Source organism: Anolis carolinensis, unplaced genomic scaffold (assembly GCF_035594765.1).
Source record: "Anolis carolinensis isolate JA03-04 unplaced genomic scaffold, rAnoCar3.1.pri scaffold_9, whole genome shotgun sequence".
NCBI lineage: Eukaryota > Metazoa > Chordata > Lepidosauria > Squamata > Dactyloidae > Anolis > Anolis carolinensis.
In genome coordinates this window covers 2,415,193-2,436,918 of record NW_026943820.1, presented here as the reverse complement: position 1 = coordinate 2,436,918, position 21,726 = coordinate 2,415,193, and the positions used below count along the sequence as shown (strand labels likewise).

General features: G+C 45.7%; 1 protein-coding gene across 2 annotated transcripts in view; it reads left to right on the top strand.

The window, feature by feature from the left end:
- Positions 1 to 5,540: 5,540 nt before the first annotated feature.
- Positions 5,541 to 21,726, top strand: part of gse1 (Gse1 coiled-coil protein) — a 417,176-nt gene continuing 400,990 nt past the window's right edge. For both annotated transcript variants that reach the window (XM_003227120.4, XM_008120256.3), the window contains exon 1: positions 5,541 to 7,775. In XM_003227120.4, coding sequence (XP_003227168.3) covers positions 5,841 to 7,775 — 1,935 coding nt within the window. In that variant the 5' untranslated portion in view covers positions 5,541 to 5,840. The remainder of the gene's footprint in view (positions 7,776 to 21,726) is intronic.

The following is a 21,726-nucleotide window of genomic DNA, read 5'->3' as shown; positions in this document are numbered from 1 at the left end:
AGTCAGAGGGACTATTGTAAATACCATTGTTCTGTCGATTTCTTGGACTTAGTAAAAGTTCCTATGTTGTTCATTCTGCAAAGCTGAGCGGTGCATCATTCTGCAGAGTGACTCTGGGTTCTGCGTCTAACTATCATCCACAATGATTTGGTTGCCAAATTCAATTGCTGTTTAAATAGTGGAGAGTATTACAGTCTGGAAGATACTACTGTGGATTATAACAGTTGACTGTATTTATTTTTTTCATTATTGTTGTTAACTCTCCGGTAATATTGTATGTATATGGTGCTCTGAATTACATAGTGCAACTTATGTTTTGAAACTTTATAGTATTCGCTTATCCTTTTTACATAGAAGGAAGATAGCTCTATACTCAGAGAGGCCTGACTATTTCTGTGGCCTTTGCAAGATGCTCTAATATACACATCTCTTTTTATGTTTTGAACCTTTATAGTGTTTGTTTATCTCTTCGACATTGTCTAGTATAGACATTTGTGTGTATTTATCATTATCTTTATCATTATCATCCACAATCCCCAACATCTTCCAACCCTAGCATTGCGTGATTCGAGTCCTCTCAATTTGGCATCTGTCCGATTTGCAAGAGCGCCGTGTGCCGGATTCGAAACAAGCTGTTCTTTGCAAGACGCAGTGCCTCGTTGCAAATTTAGCCTCTGACTCTTCCAAGTTCAGGGCAAAGCAAGGAAACTATTTGAAGGAAGAGCCGAGCAAACCATCTTCCGTTCGAAACACCCACGGCACCTGTGCTTTGCGTTCTTTCTTTCTTGTTGTTTGTTTACTAACAGCGTGTCCTTCTCCGGGAAGCCGAGATGCCAGCAAATGGCAGCACCTGTTCGCCGCTATTTTTTCACCTCCGTGGGAGCTCAGCTTTCCTGCCGTGATCAATATTAATGGCCGACCTCGGCACGACTTTTTGCGCCGACGAAAGATGCCCTTTCTGGCCTTCCCGGCCTCACTTCTCAATCTCTGTGGACGCAATGAATACCTCTGTATCCGATTCAGAGGCCTTGCTCCACTCTCTTCCTCATTAACTCTCTGCTTTGCTCAGTTTGCACACGTCCAGATTTAACGCCGCAGGGTTTGCGTTCGAGTGAACAAGGACCTGATGGCAAACCCTGCAACAATTTGCAGGAAAATGAAAATTACGTGGCTAAATAACACCAGAATGTGGCCGAAATAGCAAACGAGACGGTGCAGAATATGAAAGATTTCATTTCATGTTTGGATTTGGGTACCGAGATGTCTCGTCATGTATGTCTGATGTTGCATCTCAGCACTGGTTCACCTTGCTCTCAACACACACTCCACCACAGCAGACTTGTTTTTTTCAATTTATTGCTAAAAGATAGCAATAATAATAATAATAATAATAATAATAATAATAATAATAATAATACTTTATTCTTATATCCTGCCCCATCTCCCCAAGGGGACTCGGGGCGGCTTACAAAGGGACCATGCCCAAACAATATAAAAATACAACAGTAAAAACAAATCCAAACACAGCAATAAATACATCAAGAAAAAGCAAACAACAATTTAAAAACAAAACAAGCAAAGTCTTAGCAAAAAGCAGTAAAGAAAGCAGTAATCCAATTGCAAAGGCAATCTGCAGAAAATAGTTTAAAGTCTCTAAAATAGCAAATCGGTTCGGAAAAACAAGGTAGCATGAACTCCAAAATACAATCCAAACACAGAATTTAGGCAGGAACAGAAGCAATAATCTTTTTCCGTGAGCAGAGACAAGGCAGGAGTTAAACTTCCAAAATCAACGTTGCTCCATCTGAAATCTTTCCCTGTTCCACCCTTTTTAACCATGCTTACAAGCTAGGAAAGCATTGGGATGTTGTATGTTTTCAGGGCTTTATGGCCATGTTCCAGAAGTATACAGCCTGGAAAACATACAACAACCCTGTGACCCCCGCCATGAAAGCCTTCGACAACACATAGGAAAGCATTCCTCTGACCTTGGGTTCCCACACGTTTATTAGCGATTCTCACAGAACGCCTGGGACAAACCCTTAACCGTGTGTCTCTATCTAAGGAAGACTCATCTGGCTCGCTGCCACAGCCACCTGGACTTTGTTGATGTTCAAAATCTTGTGAAAGGTCACCCTCATCACTAACTTCAGCTTCCCTGCTAGCCTGCGGCCTCTCTGACAATTCAGAGCCTTCAACATTTCCTTGGTCAACCTGCATAAACCCAAATCTCCCTTCATCATCAGACTGAACCACAACATATGAATAAGCAAATCCAGGCATTGCAGAATATGGGAAAAAAATCCAAATTGCAAAACACTTCTGGTTCCAAGCATTTTGCATAAGGTATCTAGTAGTATTAGTAGTAATTATAGTCATAAAGTAGTAGTTGCAAATTGAATTAAAATTCCTAGAACACTCTGTGATACGACCGTTGCAGTATCGTTAAAGTCGGGCGAAGGGAAGGGCAGCAAAAACCCAGCGATGGATGAAAACCTGCCTGGGATTTGTCAGGAGTGAAGGGCATTAGGCTAATGAAGTCACCCAAGTGAGTGAACGGAGCAAAGGGCAGTCCTTGGCTCAAAGCAATGTGGCAGTCATGGGAAAATAGCCCTGGCATGCAGAGGGATTCACAAGCTTTGGGAACGACTGGCATCGTTCTGCAGGTGAGCACAGGCTTTGTGCACGGGTGCTGCATTCTTCGGAAAAGTGTAGGATCCAACACATTACAAAAAATAGGACAACAATAGAGTATGGTGAAGTTGGCTAAAGTTATTGAGTAGCATCCATACCTGGTGTGGCCCAGGTGTCGTTGGGACTGCTGTCTGTCTACTTTCTCCCTTCTCCAGCTTTGAGAAAGCATGCCTTGCAGTGACCCAGAGCCTGATTCAGTACAAGGCAGCTTCCTGTGTATATTAATAAAAGCGGAGGCAGGGGGCATCCAAGAGCTGGCGGAAAGCTTTTTCTACCTTTCACATCAAGAAGGAGAGCCCTGATTTTGAGCCCTGGCTTTATACCAGGCAAACTTGGGCCCTCCTGGTGTTTTGGACTGCAACTCCCACCATTCCTAACAGCCGGTAGGCTGTTAGGAATGGTGGGAGTTGAAGTCCAAAACACTGGAGGGCCCAAGTTTGCCCATGCCTGTTTTATACAAAGGAACTTTATACAAACTTAAAACCTGGGAAGAAGAAAGGACAACCCCAACTTTGGAGGAGAAGCCCAGGCTTTCCTTTTCTGGCTCTTTCCTGAGCCGATGCCACACAATCTGTCTGACCCGGGAGCCAGTTGTTATGGGAAGCATCACGCTTTCAGCACCCAAGGCGATGACATGTCTCTCATGCGCAATATGAGGCGCAGCTGTTGCGAGAAGGCAAAAGCTGAATGGAGACGGAGCTCAACGATGGGTGGCTCTCCTTGGGTGGGAACCCAGAGCCCATGGCAATCCTCCAACTGCGTTTGTCCAGCCGTCCATCCACTCTGCTCATGCTCAGGGTCTTTTCTCCTAACAGTCCTTCCTCTCGATGGTGTTCTGCCTCAAATTATTTTCAAGGTGTGGATAGGTGAACCACAGATGCAGAACCCGTGGTGGGACAACTGTACGACAAAGTTTTAAAACATTATTATTATTATTATTATTAATAATAATAATAATTTTGTAATGTTTTCAAAGTGTGGATAGTTGAACTGTGGATGTAAACCCATGGATATGGTGGGCCGACTGTACAACAAAGTTTTAAAACTTTGATATTAATAATAATAATAATAATTTTGTAATGTTTTCAAAGTGTGGATAGTTGAACTGTGGATGTAAACCCATGGATATGGTGGGCCGACTGCACAACAAAGTTTTAAAACTTTGATATTAATAATAATAATAATAATTTTGTAATGTTTTCAAAGTGTGGATAGTTGAACTGTGGATGTAAACCCATGGATATGGTGGGCCGACTGTACAACAAAGTTTTAAAACTTTGATATTAATAATAATAATAATAATAATTTTGTAATGTTTTCAAAGTGTGGATAGTTGTGCTGTGGATGCAGAATCCTTGGGCAGGGTGGCAGGTGTGTGCAGCAAAGTTTGATAACAATAATAATGATAGTATTTTGTGAAAAGGAAGGGAGGGGAGGGGCTTCGCAGAGAGGGGGGTGTGTGCAGCAAAGTTTTCCAAAGTTTAATAATAATAATAATAAGAATAACAATAGTATTTTGTTCAAGGGAAAGGAGGAGGGGGGGCTTACAGAGGTGGGGTCCAAGTGTTCAGCAAAGTTTGGCAAAGTTTGAAAATAATAATAATAATAATAATAATAATAATAATAATAATAATATCTTGTTAAAGGGAAGGGAGGGGAGGGTGGTCCAAGTGTGCAGCAAAGTTTTAAAGTTTGATAATAATAATAATAATAATAATAATAATAATAATAATAATAATAATAATATCTTGTTAAAGGGAAGGGAGGAGGGGGTAGGGTCAGAGTGTGCAGCAAAGTTTTGCAAAGTTTAATAATAATAATAATAATAATAATAATAATAATAATAATAATAATATCTTGTTAAAGGGAAGGGAGGGGGGTCCGAGTGTGCAGCAAAGTTTGATAATAATAATAATAATAATAATAATAATAACGATAGTATTTTGTTCAAGGGAAGGGAGGAGGGAGGGGAGGATGGTCCGGGTGTGCAGCAAAGTTTTGCAAAGTTTAACAACAACAACAACAATAATAATTAGTATTTTGTTCAAAGGAAGGGAGGAGGGTGAGTCCAAGTGTGCAGCAAAGTTTAATAATAATAATAATAATAATAATAATAATAATAATAATAATAATAATAATATCTTGTTAAAGGGAAGGGAGGGGGTCCGAGTGTGCAGCAAAGTTTGATTAATAATAATAAAAATGATAGTATTTTGTTCAAGGGAAGGGAGGGGTGGGGCTTCGCGAGGGGTGGTGGATCCGAGTGTGCAATAAAGTTTTGCAAAGTTTGATGATAATAATAATAATAGTGATAGTATTTTGTTAAAGGGAAGTAAATAAATAAAATAAATAAATGAGGAGAGAGGGGAGGGGCCTCGCAGAGGGGGGGGGGTCCGAGTGTGCAGCAAAGTTTTGCAATAATAATAATAATAATAATAATAATATTTTGTTCAAGGGAGAGGAGTGGGGCTTGCAGAGGGGGGGGGGGTCCGAGTGTGTAGCAAAGTTTTGCAAAGTTTGATAATAATATTAATAATAATAATATCTTGTTAAAGGGAAGGGAGGAGAGGGGGGGGGTCCGAGTGTGCAGCAAAGTTTGATAATAATAATGATGATAGTATTTTGTTCAAGGGAAGGGAGGGGGGTCCGAGTGTGCAGCAAAGTTTTGCAAAGTTTGACAAGACTAATACCAGTCCTAATAATGGTAGTATTTGGTGAGGAGGGAGGCGAGGGAGGGGCTGGAGCCCAGCCTGGGAAGAGCCCCCTCCCCAAAGGCCCTCCCCTTCCTCTGCTCCCTCCCACTCACAACTTGGAGTCACAGAGAGAGAGAGAGAGAGAGAGAGAGAGAGAGAGAGGCGGGCTGGGCGCAGAAGGACGCTTTCTTGGCTCCTTCTTCCAGAGAAGAGCCAAGAGGCCAAGTCTCCTTGGTGGGGGTCTGCAAGAGGGTCAAAGAGACCCCTTTGTTTTCCCCTTTGGTTTGGTTTGGAGGCGAAGGAGCCAAGCCTTGCGGGAGGAACTCAGCTGAGCTGCATTACTGGCAATCGGAGCCCGCCCGGCGCCGGCAGAATGAGCCAGGCTGGGCTCCTGCGCGCCGCCTCTCTCCTCCTCCTCTTCTTCTTCCTCTTCTGTGTTTCGTGGGGTCCGAGATGAGCCCCCCGCCGGGCCCGGAGGAAGCCCCTCTCTCCCGCAAGCAGCGCCTGATGGCTGCCGTGGAGGAGGAGGAACGAGGAAGAGCCTCCACCAACGCCTTGGGGTCTTCTCCTCCTCCTCCTTCTCCTTCTCGGGGGTCTCCAGACCCCTTACTGCGCTGCTTCGTCTGCGGAGGCGGCATCCGGAGGGGCAAGGAGCTCAGGCTGCAGGTCCAGGCTCCCCGAGGCTCTTCTTCCCCCTTTTTCCCCTTTTTGCGCCACCAGGACCCGGCCCCGGGCGCCCAGGCGGTGAGCGGCGAAGGTTTTGCCCTGGTCTGTGCTGTCTGTCGCTGCTTCTTGACCGAGCAGTGGGACGCCTTCGAGAGGAGCCGCACCCCCGTGGAGAAGAGGCTCTACTGGCTCAAGAGGCCCCACCAAGGGGAAGCCGGCCCCCCCGGGGGACCCTCCGCGGGACCCCAAGACTGGGACTTCGAGGGCGGAGAAGAGGAGGAGGAAGAGGAGGAGAAGGAGACCCCTTTCCTGGACTCTGAGCTGTCCTCGCTTTCCGAGACGGAACCCCCTTGGGAGGAGCCTTGGGGCAGAGAGAGGAAGGTGGGACCCACTCAAGGACCCACTCAAGGACCCACTCAAGGACCTCAAGACAAGAAGGAGAAGAAGAAGCCGCATCTTCTCTTCTCGAGGGACGGAGGAAGAGGACGGAGCCAGGAGGAGAGCGAAGAAGTCGACATCGCGGATAACAAGGCCATGAATGGCTCTCGATATCCGCCGCTGCCTTCTCTGCCATCCACGAGCGAAGTGGCCTGCTATGTTTGCGGGACTCTTCTCCCACCGGGCGCCCGGCATCAGCTCCACGTCCAGAAGCAGGAACAGGCCTCCGGTGCGCCATTCTTCCCCTTCTTGTGGCTCCACACCCCGCCACCGGGCGCCCTGCCCATCAGTCCCGCCACCGGCACCACCGTCGCCTGCGCCGCCTGCGCCGCATCCCTGGCGCAGCAGTGGCAGGGCTTCCAAGCGGCCGGCGTGCCCGTCCTGCAGCGCCTCTACGTGGTGCCCTTGGACCCCGCCGCCAAGCCCTCCACGACGGCAACCCCTCGGCAAGAGGCCTGCTACCTGTGCGGGGAGGAATACGCCGCTGAGGAAGGCCGCCCCGTCCCGGCGAAGGTCCCCAACGGTGACGCCGAGGGCACCATGCACTTCCCCTTCCTCCGCCTCCTGCCCTGCCCCCCCAACGCCAAGGGTCCCGACAAGCGCTGGGAGGTCCGCAGCTGCCCCAAGTGCTTCGGCGTCCTGTGCGACCTGTGGGCCATGTACCGAGCATCCCGCAACGAGGACTTCATCACATCCATCCAGAGCTTCCTAGGCAGGTATCACCGGGTCTTTGCAAGCACGGACACCGTCATCCCCGCCAGGCACTCCGTTTTGGCCAAACCGGGCCCGGCGTCTATTTGTTACATCTGTGGGGCTGAATTAGGACCATCACCGTCCAGTAAGGAGTGCCAGCTGAGCGTTAACCCTCCGGGCCGCTTTGGCGAGAAGGAGCCGTTCTTCCCCTTCCTGACGGTGTACCCGCCGGCACCGCGGGCCCGTCCGGCTGACTCCACGGGAATCGTGTCGGCCTGTGTGTTGTGCCACCACGACTTGCTGGGCCAGTGGCTCCAGTACGAGAGCAGCCACGCTCCTCACCCCAGCAGCCCCTGGTCCAGGCAGTACAAAGTGGAGACCTTCGTCTGCTTCTTCTGCCGGCAGGAGCGGAAACGTTGCCTGGGATTAAAAGCCGTCGAGGTTGCCCGCCTGCCCGTCTTCCTCTGCTCCTTCCGGGCGCCTGGTAGTTTGCTAGTGGACGACGGCAAGCGGCTGACCATTGGAGCGTGCCCAGAGTGTGCCGCCCTGGTGCTGGCGGGCAAAGCGGCCGTGCCGCAGGACCTCCAAAAGGTAAGGCTCTCCATTGATGGTCCAGTGTCTTCTCGCCTGCGATGGTACTTCTGGATGGAAGCAGGGGCCAAGTGCCTGGCGCTTTCTAGCAAAGCCATTGATTGACCTCTTAGTCAAAACAACATGCCAAGGGACGTGAGAGTGCCGAGAGTGTGGTTCTCCCATGGAAAAGCAAACGCCGGCTTCTGGGAGGCCGTCTCTGGCGCACAGGTGGCTCGCTCACCCAAGACCAGAAGCTGGAAAGAATGTGCTGCCCCACTCGTGTTACTAAATCCTCCTGGAGATTAGCTGTGTGTTGTTAGGGGTTTGCTTCCCGGCTCCACTGTGTTGGGCTTCTCTCCCCAGGGCTGTTTTGGAGTCATGGGTGGTATCGGGTTTCCTCCTGACCTCACAGTACTAATTGGTGTAACGTGCAACACTTGGGCCTGTGTCTGCATGTGCCTCACATCACCTGTTGACTTCTGGCCCAGGAATAGCATGTGGTTTTGCCAGTTCCTTCCTCTGAAACAGGGCCTGAAACACCTAGTCTTTGCTGGTGGTCTTCCATCCAAATACTATCCAAATCCAGACTATGCTTAGCATTGGGTGCCGTCACGTTTTGTCTTTGCTGGGTACCGTTTAGTAGGGATTTCTGACTTGAATGGTGACTTTAAGATGAACCTGTCATGGGCATTTCTTAATAATAATAATACAGTAGAGTCTCACTTATCCAACATAAACGGGCCGGAAGATAGTTGGATAAGTGAATATGTTGGATAATAAAGAGAGATTAAGGAGAAGCCTATTAAACATCAAATTAGGTTATGATTTTACAAATTAAGCACCAAAACATCATGTTATACAACAAATTTGAGAGAAAAAGTATTTCAATACGCAGTAATGCTATGTTGTAATTACTGTATTTACGAATTTAGCACCAAAATATCACGATGTATTGAAAACATTGACTACAAAAATGCCTTGGATAATCCAGAATGTTGGATAAGTGAGTCTTTGATAAGTGAGACTCTACTGTAATAACAATTACAATAAAACAGCATTAAATACAAACAAGGCACACAACAGCACCTAATAAAGTGCCCATACAATTGCAAAGTAAAGCAAAACATAGCAGCAACGGCGTAATAAAATAAAGTGTAAAAACAGTACAAAGTTTTAAATGAAGGCAAGCCGGGCCAAAGTGCAAAGCACAGAAAATGTAAAATTCATGGATGAGGTAGATAGAAAAGCTGCTGCATTTAGTAAATTTTTACACAATTCTTATTATTGAGCCCTGGCAGATAAAGTGGTGTCAAACTGTGTTAATTCTGCCATGTAGATGCACCCCTAGCGTGGGAGAGAAAGGCAGTGATTGATAAATGGATAGACTTTGTAAAAAGTTTGGCATTGTGATCTTGTTTGTGTGTGTGAGGGTGCATTATAGTATTATTCTGTTTACATTTTCTCGTTGCTGATGCTTGTTTTGTTCTGTATTTATTTTATCCTGTTTTATTGTGCTTATCTGGGCTTGGACCCATGTTAGTTGCCCCGAGTCTCTGCAGGAAAATAAAGTTATTATTATTGACACAAAGACATAATATGACACAGCAAATGAGATATATATGCTGGGTTTCGTTATTATTATTATTATTACTATTATTATTATTTACTAGCTGTGCCCGGCCACGTGTTGCTGTGGCGTAGTCTTGTGGTTAGGATCCCTCTGGTTAGGAAGCAGCCTGGCTTTGAAGCTGCAAGGCTGTTCCACCATGGCAACGTATTTTAAAAGTGGTGTTAGGCTCAGGGCACAGCTACGAGGTCCTCTGGGTAATGTAGTTGTTTCAGTTCCTGGGGGCCTCTGCGCATGCGCAGTAAGCAATTGGGGCTTTTCTGTTATTTGGACTTTGTTTCTCTAGATTTTTTTTGATTGAAAGGCATAGATTGGATGACTATGTCTTTGGTGGCCAAATTGAGTGCGATTTGGTTCAGTGGTTTCGTTGTTTACTGCATGGGAAAAATGCACATTACATTTATATATATATGGATTATTATTATTAAGTTATTTGGTTCAGTGGTTTGTTGTTTACTTCATGGGAAAAATGCACATTACATTTATATAATGTGGTTTGTTGTTTACTTCATGGGTAAAATGCACATTAAATTTATATATAGATAGATTATTATTATTATTAATTATTTGGTTCAGTGGTTTTGTTGTTTACTGCATGGGAAAAATGCACATTACATTTTTATATATATAGATTATTATTATTAATTCAGTTATTTGGTTCAGTGGTTTCGTTGTTTACTGCATGGGAAAAATGCACATTACATTTTTATATATATGGGTTATTATTATTATTATTATTATTAACTATTAAGTTATTTGGTTCAGTGGTTTCATTGTTTACTCCATGGGAAAATGCACATTACATTTTTATATATATGGGTTATTATTATTATTATTATTAACTATTAAGTTATTTGGTTCAGTGGTTTCATTGTTTACTCCATGGGAAAATGCACACTACATTTTATATATAGAGATGATGATGATGATGATGATGATGATGATGATGATGATGATGATGATGATGATGATGATGATTATTATTATTATTGGTTCAATGGTTTTGTTGTTTACTGCATGGGAAAAATACATTTTTATATGTATGGAATATTATTATTATTATTATTATTAACTATTATTTGGATCAGTAGTTTTTGGGAAAAATGCACATTGCAAACACACACACACACACACACACATATAATTAAGTTATTTGGTTCAGTGGTTTTGTTGTTTACTTCATGGGTTAAATGCGTATTAAATGTATATATATATAGATTAATATTATTAATAATTAAGTTATTTGGTTCAGTGGTTTTGTTGTTTACTGCATGGGAAAAATGCACATTGTGTGTGTGTGTGTGTGTGTGTGCTTATGATTATATATGATTAATTATTAAGTTATTTGGTTTAGGGGTTTTGTTGTTTACTCCATGGGGAAAAACACACACATTATATTTATATATATATGTATATGTATAAAATTATTAAGTTATTGTTGTTGTTGTTACCAGAAACCACACACAAAAATAGTTTGGAAAGCTACTTCTCCAAATTGATCTCAGTAAAGTTTGTGTTTTGTTTTTGCAAATGGTTTCAAAAGCTTCACTTTAGCAACGATACTGTGTGTCTTTGTAAACATGACTTTCCAGGTCATGCGCACAAACCATGCTGGTTTTGGGGACTTAAAAAGAGTACGTTTACGTAGTTCTTCCTCTTGCCAAGCCTTGGGAATTCCTCCCAGGCCAATGGCCGTGCATTTCTCACATCTTGGAGGAAGCCTCTCCAGAGACTGGCGCTTGCTTTCAAGGGAACCCAAACCAGTCGGTGCTGCTCCTGCCAGCGCATGTGTCAAACGGAAGCCCAGCCTCCAGAGGTTATGTTTCCAAGCTGATTGACTTCTTTCTCTCTCTCTCTCTTTGCAATGTGCAAGTCAGCTGTGCAAGAGGAAGGGGGAAATGCCCGGGTTTGCCGTGCTTCTGTGAACTGGGAAGGCTTTCAGAAAAGAAGGGGCTGTTTGCATTTCATCTGAGCTTTCTTTCCTCCCTCGGGGCTGGAAGGGACAGCTGCCGTTCATAATAAACTCCTTCGCAGAAGCGCATGGGAGGGCTGTCATAAATGTGGCCTAATCTTTGCCCTTTGAGTCAATACCCTTTTGTTGCATTGCTAACTCTTGCAAAAACAATCTTGGATTTGTTTTTTGTGTGTGCTAGGAACCTTGGCTCGACGTGACTCATGTTGGGGGTGTTCCAAAATATTTTAAACTAGCTTGGGGTCATTTGGGAAAGCGTTGTTTGTCTGTGTTCCGAGTGTAGTCTAGATCCAATGTCAGCTGGGTTCAGTGGGTGTGGTTGAACTACAACTCCCATATGCAAGTCCCATCATCCATGGTCCATCTCCCTCCAAACAGCGCCAGGATGTAGAGTAGGTCATGGGGGCTCTGTGTGTCAAGTTTGGTTTTGATCAGTCATTGGTGAGAGCCACAGTGGTCTCAGGAAGAGAGTGCAGATACTGCAAGTCCCATCATCCATGGCTCAAACTCTTCCAAACTGCACCAGGATGTAGAGTGGGTCATGGGGGCTCTGTGTGCCAAGTTTGCTTTTGATCAGTCATTGGTGGGAGTCGCAGTGGTCTCAAGAAGTGAGTGAAGGTACTGTAAGTCCCATCATCCATGGTCCAAACTCTTCCAAATTGCACCAGAATGTAGAGTGGATCATGGGGGCTCTGTGTACCAAGTTTGGTACGAATTCGCCGTTGGTGGGAGTCGCAGTGCTCTCAGGAAGTGAGTGAAGGTATTGTAAGTCCCATCATCCATGGTCCAAACTCTTCCAAATCGCACCAGGATGTAGATTGGGTCATGGGGGCTCTATGTGCCAAGTTTGGTACCAATTTGCCGTTGGTGGGAGTCACTGTGGTCTCAGGAAGTGAGTGCAGATACTGCAAGTCCCATCATCCATGGCCCAAACTCTTCCAAATTGCACCAGGATGTAGAGTGGGTCATGGGGGCTCTCTGTGCCAAGTTTGGTTTTGATCAGTCGTTGGTGGGAGTCGCAGTGCTCTCAGGAAGTGAGTGAGGGTACTGCAAATCCCATCATCCATGGTCCAAACTCTTCCAAACTGCACCAAGATGTAGAGTGGGTCATGAGCGCTTTGTGTGCCAAGTTTGGTATTGATTCGTCATTGGTGGGAGTCGCAGTGCTCTCAGGAAATGAGTGAAGGTACTGCAAATCCCATCATCTGTGGCCCATCCTCCCCCAAACAGCACCAGGATGTAAAGTGTATCTTGGGGGTTATGTGTGCCAAGTTTGGGCCAGGCATGTCATTCTTGGCAGTCACAGTGGCCTGTGGAAGTGGCGGCCAATCAAAAAGCTGCCACATACACCACAGCATACACCGCCACATACAAACACTGACTTTTAATATAGATATAGCTATCAATAATATCGATAATATAAATATAGATTGTGAAACATTTGTAAAATTTTGACCTAACGAATGAAATAATGATCGATTTCGCTATGTGATAGGTTTCGCTATGTGATGCCCCTTTGCAAAACATACAAGGGTTGAATGAAAAGTAATGCCTCCACCGTCGTAACTCCTCAAGAGATAGCAGTCCTGGTATGCAGCAGGTCCTGGCTTGTCAAGTAGACTCTCCTCTACAGTCAGTTCCATTTGGCGGGAAGCCTTAGCATTGAACGGTTGTGTTGTTAAAGTGCAAAGTATGGAACCCTGCGCAGACGGGGAAGCCTTGGCATTGAACGGTTGTGTTGCTAAAGTGCCAAGTATGGAACCCTGCGCAGACGGGGAAGCCTTAGCATTGAACGGTTGTGTTGTTAAAGTGCAAAGTATGGAACCCTGCGCAGACAGGGAAGCCTTGGCATTGAACGGTTGTGTTGTTAAAGTGCAAAGTATGGAACCCTGCGCAGACGGGGAAGCCTTGGCATTGAACGGTTGTGTTGTTAAAGTGCAAAGTATGGAACCCTGCGCAGACGGGGAAGCCTTGGCATTGAACGGTTGTGTTGTTAAAGTGTGAAGCATGGAACCCTGCACAGACAGGGAAGCCTTGGCATTGAACGGTTGTGTTGTTAAAGTGCGAAGGATGGAACCCTGCGCAGACGGGGAAGCCTTGGCATTGAACGGTTGTGTTGTTAAAGTGCAAAGTATGGAACCCTGCGCAGACGGGGAAGCCTTGGCATTGAACGGTTGTGTTGTTAAAGTGTGAAGCATGGAACCCTGCACAGACAGGGAAGCCTTGGCATTGAACGGTTGTGTTGTTAAAGTGTGAAGCATGGAACCCTGCGCAGACGGGGAAGCCTTAGCATTGAACGGTTGTGTTGTTAAAGTGCAAAGTATGGAACCCTGCGCAGACGGGGAAGCCTTGGCATTGAACGGTTGTGTTGTTAAAGTGCAAAGTATGGAACCCTGCGCAGACGGGGAAGCCTTGGCATTGAACGGTTGTGTTGTTAAAGTGTGAAGCATGGAACCCTGCACAGACAGGGAAGCCTTGGCATTGAACGGTTGTGTTGTTAAAGTGTGAAGCATGGAACCCTGCGCAGACGGGGAAGCCTTGGCATTGAACGGTTGTGTTGTTAAAGTGCAAAGTATGGAACCCTGCGCAGACGGGGAAGCCTTGGCATTGAACGGTTGTGTTGTTAAAGTGTGAAGCATGGAACCCTGCACAGACAGGGAAGCCTTGGCATTGAACGGTTGTGTTGTTAAAGTGCAAAGTATGGAACCCTGCGCAGACGGGGAAGCCTTAGCATTGAACGGTTGTGTTGTTAAAGTGCAAAGTATGGAACCCTGCGCAGACAGGGAAGCCTTGGCATTGAACGGTTGTGTTGTTGAAGTGCAAAGTATGGAACCCTGCGCAGACGGGGAAGCCTTGGCATTGAACGGTTGTGTTGTTAAAGTGCGAAGTATGAAACCCTGCGCAGACGGGGAAGCCTTGGCATTGAACGGTTGTGTTGTTAAAGTGCGAAGTATGAAACCCTGCGCAGACGGGGAAGCCTTGGCATTGAACGGTTGTGTTGTTAAAGTGCGAAGTATGAAACCCTGCGCAGACGGGGAAGCCTTGGCATTGAACGGTTGTGTTGTTAAAGTGCGAAGTATGAAACCCTGCGCAGACGGGGAAGCCTTGGCATTGAACGGTTGTGTTGTTAAAGTGCGAAGTATGAAACCCTGCGCAGACGGGGAAGCCTTGGCATTGAACGGTTGTGTTGTTAAAGTGTGAAGCATGGAACCCTGCACAGACAGGGAAGCCTTGGCATTGAACGGTTGTGTTGTTAAAGTGCAAAGTATGGAACCCTGCGCAGACGGGGAAGCCTTGGCATTGGACGGTTGTGTTGTTAAAGTGCAAAGTATGGAACCCTGCGTAGACGGTCGGTCAATGCGGCTTAAGCAACGTGCAGTTACTGAAATCTTGACAGCAGAAGGTGTCGCCCCAAAGGAGATTCACCAAAGAATGCAAGTGACTGCATCTTGCTTAAGTCGCATTGACCGACCGTCTGCGCAGGGTTCCATACTTGGCACTTTAACAACACAACTGTTCAATGTTAAGGCTTCCCCCCAAATGGAACTGTAGAGGAGAGTCTACTGAACAAGCCAGGACCTGCCGCAGACCAGTGCAGCCATCTGCTGAGGAGTTACGAAGGCGGAGGCATTACTTTTTCATTCAACCCTCGTATGTAAGTGAGTTATTTGTAACCCAGGGACTGGCTGTCCATGCCTGGCCCTCCCGGGATGCTCCCAGCCAATCCCTTTGCCCTTCCACCGCCTCTTTGCGTGAAAGACACTCTCCAGATCCCCAAGTTCAGTGCGGCGGCGTCAGAGCCAAACTGGAAGTTTTTCCATGCGCAGATGCTTCCCCGGTTGCCAAAACAAGCAGGAACCGCCGCTCAGCGGCACAAAAGCCTGCCAGGGAGTAAAGGGAGGGCGGAGGGATTGCAGCCTGGTGACACAACTTGACTGTCTCCTGGGAGCCGAGAGCGGTTTTCCCTTCATTTGCCAGAGGAGAACACTGAGGACCAGCACCCACCCCAAAGGGTCCCCAAGAAGCCTTTGGGGCCACCCGTCGGGAGCCCGGCCCCTCGCTCTTGATGACAAACGCTGCTGCAGGGAAACAGATGTGAGCCTCCCCTGCTGACATGCGTGCGATGACAGACGGTCTCGGCAGATACTTCATGTGCCGGGAAACACTCCGCCGGCACCTGTTCCCTCTCTCAGCAGAAAGCAAAAGAACACACACACACACATATATAAATGTAATGTGCTTTTTTCCCATGGAGTAAACAACAAAAACACTGAACCAAATAACTTACTATTAAAAATAATAATAATCTATATATATATAAATGTAATGTGCATTTTTTCCCATGCAGTAAACAACAAAACCACTGAATCAAATAATAATAATAATAATAATAATAATGATAATAATAATAATGATGATGATAATCCATATACAGTAGAGTCCAGGGCCGTAGCCAGAAAAAAATTTCGGGAGGGGTTTTGAAAATTTCGGGGGGGGGGGGGGGGGTTGAACCCCTAGCACACACCTCTCCCCGCTACAAACCTGTCAATATCTGTTTGAAATAGTGCCTGGAGGGACTCTTAATGTTTTGCGTCTCATAGACTTAGCATGGGGATTTGGTTAACCAGTTAAAATTCATGAGTAAACCAGGTTTTTTTTATAACCTGAAAAATTTCGGGGGGGGGGGGTTGAACCCCTAAAACCGCCCCCTCGCTACAGGCCTGGTAGAGTCTCACTTATCCAACACTCACTTATCCAATGTTTTGGATTATCCAACGCATTTTTGTAGTCAATGTTTTCAATACATCGTGATATTTTGGTGCTAAATTCATAAATACAGTAATTACTACATAGCATTACTGTGTATTGAACTACTTTTTCTGTCAAATTTGTTGTATAACATGATGTTTGGTGCTTAATTTGTATAATCATAATGTAATTTGATGTTTAATAGGCTTTTCCTTAATCCCTCCTTATTATCCAAGATATTCGCTTATCCAAGCTTCTGCCGGCCCATTTAGCTTGGATAAGTGAGACTCTACTGTATTATTATTAATAATAATAATAACATTGATGTTGCCATCCCAGGTGACAGTCGCATTGACAAAAAACAACAGGAGAAACTCAGCAGCTATCAGGACCTCAAGATTGAACTTCAAAGACTCTGGCAGAAACCAGTGCAGGTGGTCCCGGTGGTGATGGGCACATTGGGTGCCGTGCCAAAAGATCTCAGCCGGCATTTGGATACAATAGGCATTGACAAAATTACGATCGGCCAACTGCAAAAGGCCACCCGACTGGGATATGTGAGCATCATCCGAAAATACATCACACAGTCCTAGACGCTTGGGAAGTGTTTGACTTGTGGTTTTGTGATATGAAATCCAGCATATCTATCTTGTTTGCTGTGTCATACAATAATAATAATAATAATAATAATAATAATAATAATAATAATAATACATCACACAGTCCTAGACGCTTGGGAAGTGTTTGACTTGTGATTTTGTGATATGAAATCTAGCATGTCTATCTTGTTTGCTGTGTCATAATGAAATAATAATAATGAATGTGTTACCCGCCTCACCCTGAATCCACAGCATCCAAAGACTAATAGGAATTAAGCAACCCCTCAATTACCATAACTTAAAATGCTTAAAACTAATCAAATATCTTGTAGCACTTCCATGTTTACTTCAGGCTAGTTTTCATGCTCAGAATTTGGAATCCAAACCAATATGTTTTTATGCTAAGGAGCAGCATGATTCATGCGGTTGCAACGCTGCAGAAAACACACGTTGTTGCTCATCAATCTGCCGCCTTTTGCCACTTGTGTTGAAGGAGTCACGGGAGTTGGAGGCTTGGTGGGTCCTGCAAAGCAGCTGCGGATTTGCTGTCCTCCCGGTGCTGCTGAGAGAAGCAAAATGCCAGTGGGGCTTGATGGATGGACGCCAATGGGCAAATCCTGGAAACCTGGGCCTCTCTGGGTGAGCTTTGCCACCTTGGAGTTGGCGCCGGATGCAAAGGCCCCGAGTGCAAATGAGAGCTGACATTAAAGGCTTGGCTTAGCTGGAAAGTATGCAAAGGAAAGCATGTCGGAGGGCGTCCAGCGTAGTGGGATTTCGGGCTGACGTTTTGCTCGTGCGTTCGGATGGAAGCTGTCCCAAGCTATAATAGGTCGTGTTGTCGAAGGCTTTCATGGCCGGGATCACAGGGTGGTTGTATTATTTATTATTATTTATTTACAGCATTCATATTCCTCCCTTCTCACCCCGAAGGGGACTCAGGGCGATCACATTACCATATAGGCAAACATTCAATGCCTTTTAACATAGAACAAAGACAAGACAAACATAGGCTCCGAGTGGGCCTCGAACTCATGACCTCCTGGTCAGAGTGATTCATTGCAGTGAATGATTGCAGCTGCTCTCCAGCCTGCGCCACAGCCTGAGCCCTTTGTTGTACCCTGTTTCCCCTAAAATAAGACATCCCCAGAAAATAAGACCTAGTAGAGGTTTTGCTGAATTGCTAAATATAAGGTCTCCCCGAAAGTAAGACCTAGCAAAGTTTTTGTTTGGAAGCATGCCCATCGAACAGAACACCAGAGCATGCAGGATCGGTAAATGTACATACCATAAAGTGTTATACATGGAAATATTGGTAGTAACAAGAAATTTTTGATAGGATTCACAGTTTGTCTGGTTATGCTGGTTTGTGATGACAACTACTGTACAGTATATAATAAATGTTCAATTTTTTTGTTGAACAATAAATGTGAATTCTTCTTCATGGAAAAATAAGACATTGCCTGAAAATAAGACCTAGAGCATCTTTGGGAGCAAAAATTAATATAAGACACTGTCTTATTTTCGGGGAAACACGGTATGTCTTTCAGGCTTTGTGGCCATGTTCCAGAAGTATTCTCTCCTGACATTTCGCCCACATCTATGGCAGGTTGTGAGGCATGGAAAAACTAGGCAAGGAAAGTAAATATACTATATCTGTGGAGAGTTCAGGGTGTGACAAGAGTCCTTTGTCAGTTGGAAGCCAGCGCTAATGTTTCAGTTAATCACCCTAATTAGCATTGGAAAGGTTTGTCTCTTGCCTGGGGGCATCCTTTGTTCAGAGTCATTAGCTGTCCTTGGGGCTCCTCTGCCCTCCAGATCCATTATGTGCTGGGTTCAGTGTTCTCTGGGTAAGGGTGAACTACAACTCCCAGATTCCCAGGGCAATTTTCCTGAAACACCTTCCAGGATTCACAGTTGGCCATGTTGGGTCTGTGTGCCAAGTTAGTTCAGGTCCATCTTTGGTGGGATTCAGGGTGCTCTTAGATTGCAGGTGGACTATACATCCCAGTCCCTACAACTCCTATAAATCATGGTGAATTCTCCCCAAACTTCTCTCTCTAGTATGTTCAGTTGCTGATTGATTCCTCTGTCTACTGTGTGCCATAGAAAAGAACAGGAAAGGGTTAAGGGAGAGGCAGTGGGCGGGGTCATGCAAATGAAGAGCAAAAGGAACTCTGGGATGTGCTTGCTGTAACCTGCAATGTGACTTGGTGGCTCCTCAGCACTGCGAACCATAGCCTGTTTGTGGAGGCCGGAGGCTGTCTGTGTGAGCGGACACCCGTGCCACATATACACATTCAGATTTTCACTTTTATTATGTGTATAGATTGCTGGGCTTGATCCCCATGTAAGATGCCCCGAGTCCCCCCGGGGAGATGGGGCGGGATACAAGAATAAAGTAGTAGTAGTAGAAACGCAATCCGGTCTCTCCTGACGGATGAGTTGCGGTCCAAAACACATGGAGGGACGAAGTTTGCCCATGCCTGCGCTAGTTAATTCTGACATGCCATTTGGACTGCTCTGCCTCCCAGTTTGCTCCATCGTTTCCCAGCCAGCTGTTTGGTGTTTGGGAGGCGGTTGCCCTTCTGTGGCTTCCTAAGGGCTTGGGCCACGAGACAGCTGATGCCGGAGCGAGGAGACAGATTCCCCATTCATGCCGAGCTCAACGGAGGGATTGACCTTCCTGGTGATGTCATTGTCAAGTGGAGCAGCCGCTCCGTCCCGGGACAGGGCCTCTTTGTCGGACCGACACTTCTGGCTCCGGAGGGAGAAGAAGACAAACAACAACCCAGGCTTGTGCTTTCACTGGGACGGGGTTTCCTTCTCCAGCCGCCGTCCAAAGATGAGAAGAGCCAGAATCTGCTCTTGCGGGGACTCTTTCTTTGTAGTGATTCTGAGAATTGTAGCACAAAAAGGGCGCTAAAGCCAAAATGAAATGAATGGCTTGTTTTGGTTGTGTCTCTCATTGCATTGGATGAGTTTTCTGAGTGCTCAAAGGATGAGGAAGGGGCTGTCATTTCCTTGGAGTCTATGGATGATAGCAAGGGCCTGGAGGGAGATGTTTTGGAATCTCCAGACTGTTCCCAGGCAGTGGGAGAACGTGATATCCGTTTCCATGAGAATAGGCAGGAGTGGTCTTTGGAGGAGAATGGGGGGAGATGAAGGTTTCTTCAGATCCAGGCGCCTTGAGAGTAGATTGAGTTCGATTGAGTCTGAATTATGTTTTATGAGTTCCCACACATTTGCCAGCTATTCTAAGAGAACGTCTGGGATGATGATCTCTTAACCTTAACCTTGTATCTCTATCTAAGGAAGACTCCTCTGACTCGCTGCCAGAGCCACCTGGGACTTGTTGATGTTCTGAATCCTATTATTACTAATTTCTGCCTCACTACTATTCTGTTTATCAACAACTTATGCTTCCCTGCTAGCCTGGGACTTCCCTTTCACTGACAATTCAGAGCCTTCAACTGACAATTCAGAGTCTTCAACATTTCCTGGATCAGCCTGCATAAACCCACATCCCCCTTCATCATCAGATTGAACCACAACATTGGGCGAAAAGGTGTATGTTCCAGGGCTACAGTGCAAACACCATGCTTCTGGATGCATGTGCCGCACTAGAAATGTTGTGCGTCATATGGAAGTGTTCTTCTTGGCTTTTCAGGTGTTTTGGATTGCAATTCCTATGGTTCCTAACAGCTGGTAGGAGTGGCAGTCCAAAACACATAGAGGGCTGAAGTTGGCCCATGCCTGGTGTAGACGCATACTAAAAACGTGGATCCCTTTGCCATGGAGTTGCCTATCATCTCCAGATGTGACCGATAACTTTTGAGCTCTACTTTATGGCTCTCGTTGCCTTTGGTTGCATCTTTGTCTTCGTGCCTTGCAGAGGATCTCACAAGTTTGCTGGCAGGGCTTTTATTGCTTGCAGTGAAGGGAGGGAAAGAGCATTACGGAGCAGGGACATTCTGATCCGGCTCTGGAGATAGACTCCAGACATCCTGGCTGCGTCGGTGTCAGCCGAGGGAAGGAGAGGAGGAGGAGGAGGCGGCGCTGGTGTTGCCGGTGGTGCCGCTCCTCCGCACTTCTGCTCGCTTTGTTTTGTTTTTTATTCGCTTCCAGAACATCTGCGAAGGAACAAAGAGGCCTGGTTTCCCTCCAGCTTTTTTTTCATCTGCTTGTCAGCCTCCCTCTCTGTCTTGCACTGAAAGTGTTTCCTCTTGGGTGTGGAGCATGGGATGCTGTGGGTTTAGTGTGTGAGTTTGGATTCTTGCACAAACTCCCTTCCCTCCTTCTTTTCGCCAGTTTTGGATGTTCAGATTTCAGAACCCAAGGGCTGCCTGTGCTTTCAACAACGCATTATTCTGGCTGATTAATTGATTGCATCGGTTTTCTCATGCGCAGTATGTCTCTCTTTTGTGGAAATCCAAGAGAGATCACAATCCTGTTCGTGAAATGACTTAACAGTATATTGCAGAAGTAAAATATGATATCTCTTCTTTGCTTTTGTTCCTAGTTCTGCAAAGATGTTGAGCAAACAAGGCTTTACTTGGACATATCTGCTCTGGAAGAAGCATCACTAAGTTTTGAGGTGTTTAATGCGCATGGATATGTATATCCATGCGCAGCTTGGGCATGTTACTTTTTGGTCCTAGTTCTGTAAAGGTGTTGTGCAGACAAGGCTTTACTTGGACATATCTGCTCTGGAAGAAGCATCACTAAGTTTTAAGGAGTTTAATGCGCATGGATATGTATATCCATGCGCAGCTTGGGCATGTTACTTTTTGGTCCTAGTTCTGTGAAGGTGTTGTGCAGACAAGGCTTTACTTGGACATATCTGCTCTGGAAGAAGCATCACTAAGTTTTAAGGAGTTTAATGTGCATGGATATGTATATCCATGCGCAGCTTGGGCGTGTTACTTTTTGGTTCTAGTTCTGTAAAGATGTTGAGCAAACGGCTTTACTTGGACATATCTGCTCTGGAAGAAGCATCACTAAGTTGTAAGGTGTTTAACGCGC